We start from the raw sequence: 15491 nt of genomic DNA on the forward strand, positions 1-15491 counted from the left end.
TGGCCTGCCGCTCCTTGACCCAGTGCAGCAGGAACTGCACCTTGAGGTGGTTGGCGCCGTAGCCGTAGTGAGTGCCGTCCACAGAGTGCAGAGGGGCCGTCATGTTGAAGGTGTCCAGCACGGGCACACCGTAGGGCTCCAGCAGACGTGACGTCACGTCGTTGTAGAACCGCACTCCTTCCAAAGACTGCGCCGGAAACAGAGGCGACTTGAGCAGCCCCGGAGCATGCGTGTTGATCCATATCATCTTCGGCCACTTCCGCCCGGACCAGCGGACACCGCCCGAACTGGACGACTGGGGAACGTCTTTCCTGGAGGAGGACGAGGAGGAGGAGGAAGAGAATGAGGAGGAAGAGGAGGAAGAGGAGGAAGAGAAGGAGGAGGAAGAAGAAAAATTAACATATTTTCCTCCAGGCAGCGTGGTGTCGTTCGTCCAGCGGTTCCCAAGAGGAGGCTTGGCGGAGGAGGAAGAAGAAGGGGTGGCGGTGTTGGTGAAGTGCTCCACCACAGGCCTCAGAAACAGGGACCAGATGTAGTCCGCCCGGAAGTCGTCATGGATGCCCACACCCAGCAGCAGCAGCAGCTTCCGGTGTCTGGAGGTCTGGGTCTGGAGGTAAGGCAGCAGGAACCTGCCCTTGTTCACCTGGAAGTTGTTTTATTTATCTGTAGTCTGTTCTTCATCTGAGATGATGATATTACACTGAAATTATGTGATGCTATTATTATTATCATCATCATCATCATCATTACTGTTATCATTATTATTATGAATGTTATCATTATTGTTGTTATTATTATCATTATTGTTATTATTATCATTATTATCATCATTTCTATCCTCATTATTTCTATTTTTAATATTGCTTAGAAATCATCGTCTCTGAAAATCAATGGTAGGGGAAGAATTATTCAACTCAAAAGGGGGTGGCTGAGGTGGAGGGGTGGGGGAGGAAGAGAGACAGAGAGTGAGAGACAGAGACACAGAGACAGAAATAGAAAACAGAATGTGGAAAAGATAGAGTGCAAAACGTAAGATGGAAGAGGGTGAGTCTCAGTGATTGGAGAAAGAAAAACATAATACTGGAAGGAAGAGAGAGAGGGGGGGATGGGGGGGGGGGGGGTAGGGGGAAGCGGGATTAGGGCAGAAAAATAATCTTTTTTTATCATTCACCTGGAAGATCTCCAGGTAGGTGGCCTGCACGGTGCCGTTGCACAGAGTGCGGTTCTGGTCCAGAATGTCCCTGCACTGCAGCCCGTTGATCTGCATCATGCCCTGGCACTTGCTGCGGACACCTGGAACCCCAGAGAGAAAGGTGGCACAGTGGTTATGACACTAGTCTGCTGATCACAGTGTCTGTGAGGGTCTGAGTTCAATACTACATCATGCCCCGGCACGTGCTGCGGACACCTGCAAACCCAGAGAGAGGTGGCACAGTGGTTACGACACTTGTATTACTGTTGTATTACTCTCTTTTTTTTCTTCTTCTTCTTTTCTTTTTTCTCTTTTTTCCCTATTTTCTTTTCTTTTTCTTTTTAATCACAAAAGATTTATCTGTGTGAAATTCGGGCTACTCTCCCCAGGGGAGCACGTCGCTACACTGAGAGCGCAACCATTTTCTTGTCTTGTGTGTTTTTTTCTGCCTTCAATTCTATTTGTTTTCCTTTCGGAGTGGGTTTTTCTGCAGAATTTTCCAAAAAGTGTACGCAGAATGATAATTCTAAATGCATGCATAATTCTAAATGCATGCATTCATACACATATTGCACACACATATATAATGAACAGAATAATGGTAAGTATACATAGATAGCGGGATACAAAACTTCATCGAGTTGAGCGTATACTTGAATCAGAAATCATTTCAGTCCATATACTTGAATCAGGAATCATTTCAGTCCATATACTTGAATCAGGAATCATTTCAGTCCATATACTTGAATCAGGAATCATTTCAGTCCATATACTTGAATCAGGAATCATTTCAGTCCATATACTTGAATCAGGAATCATTTCAGTCCATATACTTGAATCGGGAATCATTTCAGTCCATATACTTGAATCGGGAATCATTTCAGTCCATATACTTGAATCGGGAATCATTTCAGTCCATATACTTGAATCAGGAATCATTTCAGTCCATATACTTGAATCAGGAATCATTTCAGTCCATATACTTGAATCAGGAATCATTTCAGTCCAGCTAGACCGTAATTCCCATGTCTGCTGATTGTAGAGCTCTCTTTCTTATCTCTTTCTTATCTCTTTCCTATCTCTTTCTTATCTCTTTCTTATCTCTTTCTTATCTCTTTCCTATCTCCACCCCAGTTTTCTCTTTCCTATCTCTTTCCTATCTCCGCTCCAGTTTTCTCTTTCCTATCTCCACCCCAGTTTTCTCTTTCCTATCTCTTTCCTATCTCCGCTCCAGTTTTCTTCCTAAACAGTGGAAGGGCAGAGAGACAGAGAGACAGACAGAGACAGAGAGACAGAGACAGACAGAGACAGAGAGACAGAGATAGAGTGGTGCGTTTATATAGCCCATGTAAACATATGTAACGTGTCGTGATGGTAATCCAGTCTGTCCCCAGACCCCCTGTTAAATCAGACACCCCGGCGTTATTTCTGTTGCCTGTTCCTGCACGCTGACAACAGGTGTGACAGCCAGACACGTGTTACCTGCCGCTCGGCTTCTTTCTGTCTGCCTCACTCTTCTTTCGTGTTGTGGACAAAGTATTGTCGTGTACACATGCACGCACGTTTTCGAGAATATATGATATACACAAATGGTATGGTATGGTGTGTCCATCGAGATCGATGATGACCATCGTTGTCATCCAGATGGGGGATGGGGGATGGGGGGAGGGTGGTGGTGGGGTGGGGGGAAGGATGCTCATGAATCTATCTGTGAGTGCGCAGATGGCTGAATAGTCCAATCTGCGCACGAAATGTTCGCTGACAGTTGGGGCAGACAAAGACAGGCATATCATTGTCAGGGAGCTTGTTTGCCCGTGACTTTCTGGCCTGCCTCTTCTCAACAGCTGCAGCAGTCCTGTTGGCCTCGCACAATCTGGCGCCTTTGTGCACAGCAGCGCGCCATTTGTCACGGTCCACTGCAGATTCCTCCCAGGAGTCAGGGTTGATATCAAACGCTTTCAGAGAGACTTTCAGAGTATCTCTGAAGCGCTTCTTCTGACCTCCGTGTGATCTCTTCCCTTGTTGCAGCTCGCCATAGAAGAGCCTTTTGGGCAGCCGATGGTCTGGCATGCGCGCCACGTGTCCAGCCCAGCGAAGCTGGGACTGCATCAGGATGGTGAAGATGCTGGGAAGGGTGGCTTTTGCGAGCACCTCTGTGTCAGGGGTCTTGTCTTGCCACTTGATGTTCAGTAGCTTCCTGAGGCATGTTGTGTGGAAGTGGTTCAGCTTCTTGGCATGTCGTTGGTACACTGTCCAAGTTTCGCAGGCGTACAGTAGTGTGGGGAGAACTACTGCTCTGTAGACCTTTAGCTTGGTCTCAAGACTAATGCCTCTTCTGTTCCAGACATTTGCATTGAGTCTACCAAAAGCTGCGCTTGCTTTTGCAATCCTGACGTTCACTTCATCGTCGATTGTCACATTTCGTGACAGTGTGCTGCCAAGGTATGTGAACCGCTCCACCGCACTGAGTCTCTGACCGTTGACTGTGATGTTGGGCTCAACGTAGGGTTTCCCTGGGGCTGGCTGATGGAGAACTTCAGTTTTCCTCGTGCTGATGGTAAGGCCGAAGTTCCTGCTGGCAGTGGCAAACTTGTCGACGCTGAGTTGCATGTCAGCTTCAGATCCAGCGTTGAGGGCACAATCATCAGCAAACAAAAAGTCTCTGATGATGTCTGTCATGACCTTCGTTTTTGCTTGAAGCCTTCTGAGGTTAAACAGCTTGCCATCTGTTCGGTACTTTAGGCCGATTCCAACATCGCCATCTCTGAAGGCATCAGTAAGCATTGCAGAGAACATGAGGCTGAACAGCGTTGGAGCCAGGACGCAGCCTTGCTTGACACCATTTGTGACAGCAAAAGGAGCAGATGTTTCACCATTGTCCTGGACTCGAGCCTGCATGCCTTCATGGAATTGGCTGACCAAGGAAATAAATTTCTGAGGGCATCCGTACTTGGCCATGATCTTCCACAGTCCCTCTCTACTCACGGTGTCGAAGGCCTTAGTGAGGTCGACATAGGTGGAGAACAGATCAGCATTTTGCTCCTGACATTTCTCTTGCAGCTGCCTTGCAGCAAACACCATGTCAGTGGTTCCGCGCTCTTTCCGGAATCCACATTGGCTCTCAGGCAAATAACCTTGGTCAAGGTGTGCTGTGAGGCGGTTAAGTAGGATCCTGGCAAGTATCTTGCCTGCGATGGAGAGCAAGGAAATGCCCCGATGGTTATCACAGGCTTGCCGGTTCCCCTTTCGCTTGTACAAGTGAATGATAGATGCATCTTTGAAATCCTGGGGGATCGTCTCTTCTTTCCACATGAGTGAGTACAGCTGATGAAGCTTCTCAGTCAGCACAGTGCCTCCATCCTTGTAGACCTCTGCTGGTATGGAGTCTGAGCCAGGTGCTTTGCCACTGGATAGCAGACGGATTGCTTTCTGGGTCTCAAGAAGTGTTGGCGGATCATCCAGTGCTTCGTTGGTGGGGACTTGTGGGAGACGGTCTATGGCTTCATCATTTATGGAGGAAGGGCGATTTAAGACACTGTTGAAGTGCTCAGCCCATCGTTCAAGAATGTTCTCCTTCTCGGTGATCAAGGTATTCCCATCTGCACTGAGGAGGGGGGATGATCCTGAGGATGTGGGGCCGTAGACTTCTTTTAAGGCATCATAGAACCTCTTCATATCGTGCCTGTCAGCATATCCCTGGATCTCATCAGCTTTGTCACTCAGCCACTTATCTTGCATCTGGCGTAACTTTTGCTGAACAGTCCTGCGGATGTCATTGTATGCATCCTTTTTTGATGTGGACTTTGGGTTGCTCAGGTGGGCTTGATGCAGACGGCGTTTCTCATCCAGAAGCTGCTTGATTTCATCACAGTTTTCATCAAACCAGTCTTTGTGCTTTCTGGTCATGGGTCCCAGGGTCTCTGAAGCTGTACTATAGATCAGCTCACGCAGGGTCCTCCAGTCAGACTCCACATTCTGGTTGTCCAGAGAGGCGGATTCCAGACGATCTTCCAGCAGCTCCACAAATGACTGTTTGATGGTGATGCTTTTCAGCTTAGCGATGTTGAGCCGTTTTGGAGCCTTCTGGCCTTGGGGGCGTCTCTTGGGTTGGATTCGAATATTCAGCTTCCAGACTACAAGGCGATGGTCTGTCCAACACTCGGCGCCGCACATGGTCTTTGTTACACGTACATCTTGCCTATCCCTTTTCCTGACGATGACATAATCGATGAGATGCCAATGCTTTGAGCGAGGGTGCATCCATGACGTCCTGTTACGGGTAGGGAGGCAGAAAACTGTGTTGGTTATCAGCAGTTCGTGCTCTGCACAGGTCTGAAGCAAAAGCAATCCATTTGGGTTGCAGTGGCCCACACCGTGCTTTCCAATCACTCCATCCCAGGAGATGTAGTCAGAGCCAACTCTAGCATTGAAGTCCCCAAGAATGATGAGCTTGTCTGCTTTAGGGATGGCAGCAATGACAGAGTGAAGGTCCTCGTAGAACTTCGCCTTCACTTCATCCGGGTTGGTCATGGTTGGGGCGTAGGCACTCTTCTTTCGTGTTGTGGACAAAGTATTGTCGTGTACACATGCACGCACGTTTTCGAGAATATATGATATACACAGATATGCATCATCACAACACACACACACACACACACACACACACACACTCACTCACACTCATATGTATATATGTACACATATATAAATGTATGCATATATCTGCGATCTTGCTCTCTCATGGTTCCGCTCTGACCATTCCAATGTTGTTTCTGTTTGCGGTCTTTCGTCTTCCCCGTCCGACGTACAGTTTGGTGTGCCACAAGGCTCCGTGCTTGAGCCCATTCTGTTCTTTACACACAACCGATTTCCACCATTGTGAATCATCATTCGTTGTCCCACCATAGCTTTTCTGTTGACAACCAGCTGTATCTGTCGGGACCTCCGTCTCTCTTTCCCTCTCTCATTGACTCTGCTCAGGCCTGCATCTCCGATCTGAAGACATGGATGACTGAAAACAAGCTAAAATTAAATGAGGATAAAACAAATCATGACTATCACCCCACAAAGACTTTGCCACTCAGTCTCTCTGCCTTCCTCAGTCTCCCTCAGTGGCACCGACATTCCTCTTTCCTCTTCCGTCCGTAATCTTGGTGTCATACTCGACCAGTCTCTTTCCTATGCAGCATGTTGCAAATATATGCAATCTGTGTTACTTTGAAATTCGTAGAACTGCTTCCATTCGTCATCTCCTGACTGAAGATGCAACCAAAACTCTCCTCTGTGTCTTTGTGCTGTTCCGCCTGGATTATTGTAATTCCCTACTTGTTGGTTCACCCAGCTACCTCATTGCTAGGCTTCAGAAAGTCCAGAACTATGCTGCTCGTCTTGTCTTTCGTTCCTCTGAATTTGATCACGTCAAATAATAATAATAATAATAATGTGTGTGTATGTGTGTGTGTCTTGCTCTACCCTTCCCTACCCTGCCCTGTCCTGACCTACCCTGCCCTACCCTGCTCTGCCCTGATATACCCTGCCTTGACTTATCCTGACCTACCCTGCCCTGACCTACCCTGCCTTGACCTATCCTGCCCTGATCTGACCTACCCTGACCTGATCCACCCTGACCTACCCTGATCTGACCTACCCTGACCTATCCTACCCTGCCCTGACCTATCCTGCCTGACCTATCCTGCCTAACCTATCCTGCCCTGACCTATCCTGCCCTGACCTATCCTGCCCTGTCTTGTCCTGCCCTGTCTTGTCCTATCCTATAAGGGAGGAAGGTGGCAGAATGGTTTAGACGCTCATCTGCGAATACAGAGTCAGTGAGTGTCTGAGTCCGATTCCGGCTCTCGCCCTTTCTGCCAAGTTTGACGGAAAATGAAACTGAGCGTGTAGTCATTGGACAGAGATGATGCACTGAGCGTGTAGTCATTGGACAGAGACGATAAACTGAGCGTGTAGTCATTGGACAGAGACGATAAACTGAGCGTGTAGTCATTGGACAGAGACGACACACTGAGCGTGTAGTCATTGGACAGAGACGACACACTGAGCGTGTAGTCATTGGACAGAGACGACACACTGAGCGTGTAGTCATTGGACAGAGACGATAAACTGAGCGTGTAGTCATTGGACAGAGACGATGCACTGAGCGTGTAGTCATTGGACAGAGATGATGCACTGAGCGTGTAGTCATTGGACAGAGACGATAAACTGAGCGTGTAGTCATTGGACAGAGACGATAAACTGAGCGTGTAGTCATTGGACAGAGACGACACACTGAGCGTGTAGTCATTGGACAGAGACGATAAACTGAGTGTGTAGTCATTGGACAGAGACGATAAACTGAGTGTGTAGTCATTGGACAGAGACTATGCACTGAGCGTGTAGTCATTGGACAGAGACGATGCACTGAGCGTGTAGTCATTGGACAGAGACGATACACTGAGCGTGTAGTCATTGGACAGAGACGATGCACTGAGCGTGTAGTCATCGGACAGAGACGATGCACTGAGCGTGTAGTCATTGGACAGAGACGATGCACTGAGCGTGTAGTCATTGGACAGAGACGATAAACTGAGCGTGTAGTCATTGGACAGAGACGACACACTGAGCGTGTAGTCACTGGACAGAGACGATACACTGAGCGTGTAGTCACTGGACAGAGACGATAAACTGAGCGTGTAGTCATTGGACAGAGACGATACACTGAGCGTGTAGTCATTGGACAGAGAAGATACACTGAGCGTGTAGTCATTGGACAGAGACGATAAACTGAGCGTGTAGTCACTGGACAGAGACGATAAACTGAGCGTGTAGTCATTGGACAGAGACGACACACTGAGCGTGTAGTCACTGGACAGAGACGATGCACTGAGCGTGTAGTCATTGGACAGAGACGATACACTGAGCGTGTAGTCATTGGACAGAGACGATAAACTGAGCGTGTAGTCACTGGACAGAGACGATAAACTGAGCGTGTAGTCATTGGACAGAGACGACACACTGAGCGTGTAGTCACTGGACAGAGACGATACACTGAGCGTGTAGTCATTGGACAGAGACGATAAACTGAGCGTGTAGTCACTGGACAGAGACGATAAACTGAGCGTGTAGTCATTGGACAGAGACGATACACTGAGCGTGTAGTCATTGGACAGAGAAGATACACTGAGCGTGTAGTCACTGGACAGAGACGATGCACTGAGCGTGTAGTCACTGGACAGAGACGATAAACTGAGCGTGTAGTCACTGGACAGAGACGATAAACTGAGCGTGTAGTCATTAGACAGAGACGATACACTGAGCGTGTAGTCACTGGACAGAGACGATGCACTGAGCGTGTAGTCATTGGACAGAGACGATAAACTGAGCGTGTAGTCATTGGACAGAGACGATACACTGAGCGTGTAGTCATTGGACAGAGACGATACACTGAGCGTGTAGTCATTGGACAGAGACGATACACTGAGCGTGTAGTCATTGGACAGAGACGACACACTGAGCGTGTAGTCACTGGACAGAGACGATGCACTGAGCGTGTAGTCATTGGACAGAGACGATACACTGAGCGTGTAGTCATTGGACAGAGACGATACACTGAGCGTGTAGTCATTGGACAGAGACGATACACTGAGCGTGTAGTCATTGGACAGAGAAGATACACTGAGCGTGTAGTCATTGGACAGAGACGACACACTGAGCGTGTAGTCATTGGACAGAGACGATACACTGAGCGTGTAGTCACTGGACAGAGAAGATACACTGAGCGTGTAGGTCAGGTCAGGTCATTAGATCTGCTACTGGTAACCTGTAATCCAGTACAACCTGTTCAGGGTCGGGTTGCCGACGACTAAACCGGCACTCCCACCGCTCCCTTCTGGGACTGGTGAGGCGGGTGGCTAGACACCCTTATGGAGATCCATAAAAGGGCGTCGGCTCAGGAGAGCCACCGACGGCCATCTAGCTCCACTGTGCTGTGTGCATGCCACACGCAGTTGGCCCCCGGGGTGTGTCTACCCATGTATGCGAAGTCTGGATCCGGCAGACTCTGCGGAAGAAACCTATCGGTTCAACGGAGAGGAAGGCGGTTACAGCAACGCACTGTGGAGTGCAAGATGAGACACCGAAAGGATATCTTGGTCATCCACTGCATCCGTGCTCATCCTCCAGTCGTCTCGACTTAGTCTTGCCACTGGAAATTGGTGGACCCGGACGAGAGAGTGAGGTTGACGTTGCGCAACTCCTCTTCACTTTAAACAAACTCATCGCGCAAGTCATCAGTCATCCAAAATGACCTTTCATCCTTCATCATTTCATCACCCCCAAGTCCTGTGGCGACAGGCGAGCGACGAAACGACAGGTGTGGGTACACTGGCAGTCGCAGCCGCAGACCTGCACGCAGGCGGCTCAGGCTATAGGGTCGTTCTTCGTCGACAGGAGCAGCGATGGAGCTCGGCAGCCGTCTGAGCGTCTGAGCAGCCCTCTTTAGGAATGCACTGCTCACTTCCCTGGCATGAGGAAGGGGCTAGAAAAGGTGCCCTAAAAATTGCCTGCTCCATATCACCCTGGCCAGCATACCGCGGCTGGCGGGGACCCTACATCAGCGGTCGAAACAAAGAGAAAGAAAAGAAAAAAACAAGGATCGTTCCTCTCACCATTGGTGCTTGGAACATAAGGACTCTCCTGGACAGAGATAACGCGGACAGACCCCAAAGGAGAACAGCACTAGTTGCATCCGAACTCGCCAGATACAACATCGACATCGCAGCCTTGAGTGAGACTCGGCTTGCAGGCGAAGGCGAGCTCTGTGAACGGGGATCTGGTTACACCTTCTTCTGGAGTGGACGAGGAAGCGAAGAGCGACGTGAGGCTGGCGTTGGTTTTGCAGTAAAAACAGCACTTGTCAGCAAGCTAGCTGGAATCCCAAAGGGAGTCAACGATAGGCTTATGACCATGAAACTCCCACTGGCATCTGGCCAGAAGCACCTCACCATTGTCAGTGCCTATGCCCCAACCATGACCAACCCGGATGAAGTGAAGGCGAAGTTCTACGAGGACCTTCACTCTGTCATTGCTGCCATCCCTAAAGCAGACAAGCTCATCATTCTTGGGGACTTCAATGCTAGAGTTGGCTCTGACTACATCTCCTGGGATGGAGTGATTGGAAAGCACGGTGTGGGCCACTGCAACCCAAATGGATTGTTTTTGCTTCAGACCTGTGCAGAGCACGAACTGCTGATAACCAACACAGTTTTCTGCCTCCCTACCCGTAACAGGACGTCATGGATGCACCCTCGCTCAAAGCATTGGCATCTCATCGATTATGTCATCGTCAGGAAAAGGGATAGGCAAGATGTACGTGTAACAAAGACCATGTGCGGCGCCGAGTGTTGGACAGACCATCGCCTTGTAGTCTCGAAACTGAATATTCGAATCCAACCCAAGAGACGCCCCCAAGGCCAGAAGGCTCCAAAACGGCTCAACATCGCTAAGCTGAAAAGCATCACCATCAAACAGTCCTTTGTGGAGCTGCTGGAAGATCGTCTGGAATCCGCCTCTCTGGACAACCAGAATGTGGAGTCTGACTGGAGGACCCTGCGTGAGCTGATCTATAGTACAGCTTCAGAGACCCTGGGACCCATGACCAGAAAGCACAAAGACTGGTTTGATGAAAACTGTGATGAAATCAAGCAGCTTCTGGATGAGAAACGCCGTCTGCATCAAGCCCACCTGAGCAACCCAAAGTCCACATCAAAAAAGGATGCATACAATGACATCCGCAGGACTGTTCAGCAAAAGTTACGCCAGATGCAGGATAAGTGGCTGAGTGACAAAGCTGATGAGATCCAGGGATATGCTGACAGGCACGATATGAAGAGGTTCTATGATGCCTTAAAAGAAGTCTACGGCCCCACATCCTCAGGATCATCCCCCCTCCTCAGTGCAGATGGGAATACCTTGATCACCGAGAAGGAGAACATTCTCGAACGATGGGCTGAGCACTTCAACAGTGTCTTAAATCGCCCTTCCTCCATAAATGATGAAGCCATAGACCGTCTCCCACAAGTCCCCACCAACGAAGCACTGGACGATCCGCCAACACTTCTTGAGACCCAGAAAGCAATCCGTCTGCTATCCAGTGGCAAAGCACCTGGCTCAGACTCCATACCAGCAGAGGTCTACAAGGATGGAGGCACTGTGCTGACTGAGAAGCTTCATCAGCTGTACTCACTCATGTGGAAAGAAGAGACGATCCCCCAGGATTTCAAAGATGCATCTATCATTCACTTGTACAAGCGAAAGGGGAACCGGCAAGCCTGTGATAACCATCGGGGCATTTCCTTGCTCTCCATCGCAGGCAAGATACTTGCCAGGATCCTACTTAACCGCCTCACAGCACACCTTGACCAAGGTCATTTGCCTGAGAGCCAATGTGGATTCCGGAAAGAGCGCGGAACCACTGACATGGTGTTTGCTGCAAGGCAGCTGCAAGAGAAATGTCAGGAGCAAAATGCTGATCTGTTCTCCACCTATATCGACCTCACTAAGGCCTTCGACACCGTGAGTAGAGAGGGACTGTGGAAGATCATGGCCAAGTACGGATGCCCTCGGAAATTTATTTCCTTGGTCAGCCAATTCCATGAAGGCATGCAGGCTCGAGTCCAGGACAATGGTGAAACATCTGCTCCTTTTGCTGTCACAAATGGTGTCAAGCAAGGCTGCGTCCTGGCTCCAACGCTGTTCAGCCTCATGTTCTCTGCAATGCTTACTGATGCCTTCAGAGATGGCGATGTTGGAATCGGCCTAAAGTACCGAACAGATGGCAAGCTGTTTAACCTCAGAAGGCTTCAAGCAAAAACGAAGGTCATGACAGACATCATCAGAGACTTTTTGTTTGCTGATGATTGTGCCCTCAACGCTGGATCTGAAGCTGACATGCAACTCAGCGTCGACAAGTTTGCCACTGCCAGCAGGAACTTCGGCCTTACCATCAGCACGAGGAAAACTGAAGTTCTCCATCAGCCAGCCCCAGGGAAACCCTACGTTGAGCCCAACATCACAGTCAACGGTCAGAGACTCAGTGCGGTGGAGCGGTTCACATACCTTGGCAGCACACTGTCACGAAATGTGACAATCGACGATGAAGTGAACGTCAGGATTGCAAGAGCAAGCGCAGCTTTTGGTAGACTCAATGCAAATGTCTGGAACAGAAGAGGCATTAGTCTTGAGACCAAGCTAAAGGTCTACAGAGCAGTAGTTCTCCCCACACTACTGTACGCCTGCGAAACTTGGACAGTGTACCAACGACATGCCAAGAAGCTGAACCATTTCCACACAACATGCCTCAGGAAGCTACTGAACATCAAGTGGCAAGACAAGACCCCTGACACAGAGGTGCTCGCAAAAGCCACCCTTCCCAGCATCTTCACCATCCTGATGCAGTCCCAGCTTCGCTGGGCTGGACACGTGGCGCGCATGCCAGACCATCGGCTGCCCAAAAGGCTCTTCTATGGCGAGCTGCAACAAGGGAAGAGATCACACGGAGGTCAGAAGAAGCGCTTCAGAGATACTCTGAAAGTCTCTCTGAAAGCGTTTGATATCAACCCTGACTCCTGGGAGGAATCTGCAGTGGACCGTGACAAATGGCGCGCTGCTGTGCACAAAGGCGCCAGGTTGTGCGAGGCCAACAGGACTGCTGCAGCTGTTCAGAAGAGGCAGGCCAGAAAGTCACGGGCAAACAAGCTCCCTGACAATGATATGCCTGTCTTTGTCTGCCCCAACTGTCAGCGGACATTTCGTGCGCAGATTGGACTATTCAGCCATCTGCGCACTCACAGATAGATTCATGAGCATTCTTCCCCCCACCCCACCACCACCCTCCCCCCATCCCCCATCTGGATGACAACGATGGTCATCATCGATCTCGATGGACACACCACCACCAGTCATTGGGCAGAGACGATACACTGAGCGTGTAGTCACTGGACAGATACGATATACTGAGCGTGTAGTCATTGGACAGAGATGATAAACTGAGGTCCTGTGTGCAGCACGCACTCGATGCACTGAAAAAGAACCCATTGCATCGAGAGACTTGTCGTCTGGCAAAATTCTGTTGATGAAATCCATTCTGATAGGTAAACACATTTCTATGCATGCTCTCAAGGCCTGACAAAGCGCGTTGGGTTATGCTGCTGGTCAGGCATCTGCCTAGCAGATGTGGTGCATATGGATTTGTTTGAACGAAGTGACTCTTTGAGAAATTAAGTCTAAGTCTTGTCCTGCTTTGCTCCGCCCTGCCCTGCCCTGCCCTGCCCTGCCCTAATCTACCCCACCCTGCTCTACCCTGTTTTGTGTGTGTCTGTCTGTCTGTATGTGTGTCTCTGTGTCTCTGTGTGTCTGTGTCTGTGTATTACATATATATACAAACTTTCACCACCCACCTCCCAACAAACCCTCACCCCGCACTCCACCCCCCAACACACCCTCACCAGCTTTGGCGTCCTTCCGGAGGGCCCCTGCCCTGAAGTCGTCAGTCAGCAGCATGACGAGGGCCACGAAGATGTGCCTGACGAAGGAGTCCCCGGCCAGCACCAGGCGGGTCCCGCGCAGGGCCTCACACGCCTCCCGGGCCCCCACCTCACGGGGCCGGCACGCGGGCCGGGCGGCGGGCAGCCAATCGCTGAGCTCGGCGTGCACGGGCACCCTGGTGTCCAGACAGGAAGGGCAGCGGCACCGGGCCGGGGTCCGCCCCACACAGCGGGACCGGAAGCAGCAGGGTGTCGGGCCGTGCGGGTCGCACAGCGAGCGGAACCACATGTGGCGGTACAGGGGGACCCCGTCGTAAGGCAGATCCCCGCAGCGCCCGTCGCTCCGCTGCAACGTGGCCGGAATGCCGAACTCCGCGCGGGTCTGGCGGAGGTAGTCGTCCATCTCTCGCCTCCTCTCCGCGCTGACGTTCTGCCTGGGCACCCAGCGTCCGTGCAGCATGTCCGGAAACACGTTGGCGCATGGCGGCGGTGTGGTGGTGGTGACGTTGTCAGAGGAGGAACCGGAACCAGAACCCACGTCATCACTGACGATGGCGGTATTGACGTCAGCGGCGCCGCTGTGGTGTAAGATGGATGATTTGAAGGGGTGGGTGGTGAAGTTCAGGGGGAGGTGCAGGAGGGTGGGGGTGGGGGTGGCGAAGAGGAGGAGTGTTGTGGAGACGGTGCACAGAGCTATGATGCACAGGAGGTGTTTCCTTCTCAAGGCGCAGCACAGCTTCCCACAACATTCTGTCCTCATCCCTTCTCATCCACTTAAAAAAACAACTAGAAGAAAAAAAACTAAAAACACTTTGCCTTTCAAAGTTTTCCCCCCTTCCTGCTGTTTTCCTACCCCACACAAACACTTTCTCCTTCCTGTTACAAACACTTTCTCCTTCCTGTTACAAACACTTTCTCCTTCCTGTTACTTCCACTTCCCCTTCCTGTTTCAAACACTTTCCCCTTCCTGTTACAAACACTTTCTCCTTCCTGTTACAAACACTTTCTCCTTCCTGTTACAAACACTTTCTCCTTCCTGTTACTTCCACTTCCCTTTCCTGTTTCAAACACTTTCCCCTTCCTGTTACAAACACTTTCCCCTTCCTGTTACTTCCTCTTCCTGTTACAAACACTTTCTCCTTCCTGTTACAAACACTTTCTCCTTCCTGTTACTTCCCTTTCCTGTTTCAAACACTTTCCCCTTCCTGTTACAAACAATTTCTCCTCCCTGTTACAAACACTTTCCCCTCCTGTTACAAGCACTTTCCCTTTCCTGTTACAAACACTTCCCCCTTACAAACACCTGTTGTTGTTTTTTTCTTTTATCCTGGTAACCTCAAAAATGTCTTGTGGTGCTTCGTTTTTACGTGTAGGGTGGAGGTGGAGGGTGCGTGCGTATGTGTGTGCGTGCGTGCGTGTAGTTATGGGTGTGTGTGGGTGTGGGTGTAGTTGTGGGTGTGTGTGGGTGTATGTGGGTGTGGGTGTAGGTGTGTGTGTGGGGGTGTGGGGGTGTCTGTCTCTAGCTTGCCAGGTTTCGTCTCAGTTCTTGTGGGGTTTGATCTCTGAAACCAAAGAAAGAGAAAGGCTGTCGATTTATAAAAAAGAAAAAAATTTTTTTTAAATAATAATAAATAAATAAATAAATAAAAACACAAGAAAACTATATAAAATAAAATAATAAATAATAATAATAATGATAATAATAAATAAACCAAAAGAACAAAAAACAAGAAAACTATATTTTTTTTAAACCAACAACA

The 15491-nt window shown here is 49.7% G+C and overlaps 1 protein-coding gene across 1 annotated transcript in view; it reads right to left on the bottom strand.

The window, feature by feature from the left end:
• LOC143295211 (uncharacterized) overlaps positions 1-14204 on the bottom strand; it is a 14218-nt gene extending 14 nt beyond the window's left edge. Inside the window, exons 1-3 of the mRNA XM_076606785.1 lie at positions 13693-14204; positions 1172-1293; positions 1-643 (exon numbers count right to left, since the gene is read on the bottom strand). The exon at positions 1-643 is cut by the window's left edge and continues 14 nt beyond it. Coding sequence (XP_076462900.1) covers positions 1-643; positions 1172-1293; positions 13693-14191 — 1264 coding nt within the window. The 5' untranslated portion in view covers positions 14192-14204. The remainder of the gene's footprint in view (positions 644-1171; positions 1294-13692) is intronic.
• Between the last annotated feature and the right edge of the window lie 1287 nt (positions 14205-15491).

This window comes from Babylonia areolata, chromosome 20 (assembly GCF_041734735.1).
Source record: "Babylonia areolata isolate BAREFJ2019XMU chromosome 20, ASM4173473v1, whole genome shotgun sequence".
Lineage (NCBI taxonomy): Eukaryota > Metazoa > Mollusca > Gastropoda > Neogastropoda > Buccinidae > Babylonia > Babylonia areolata.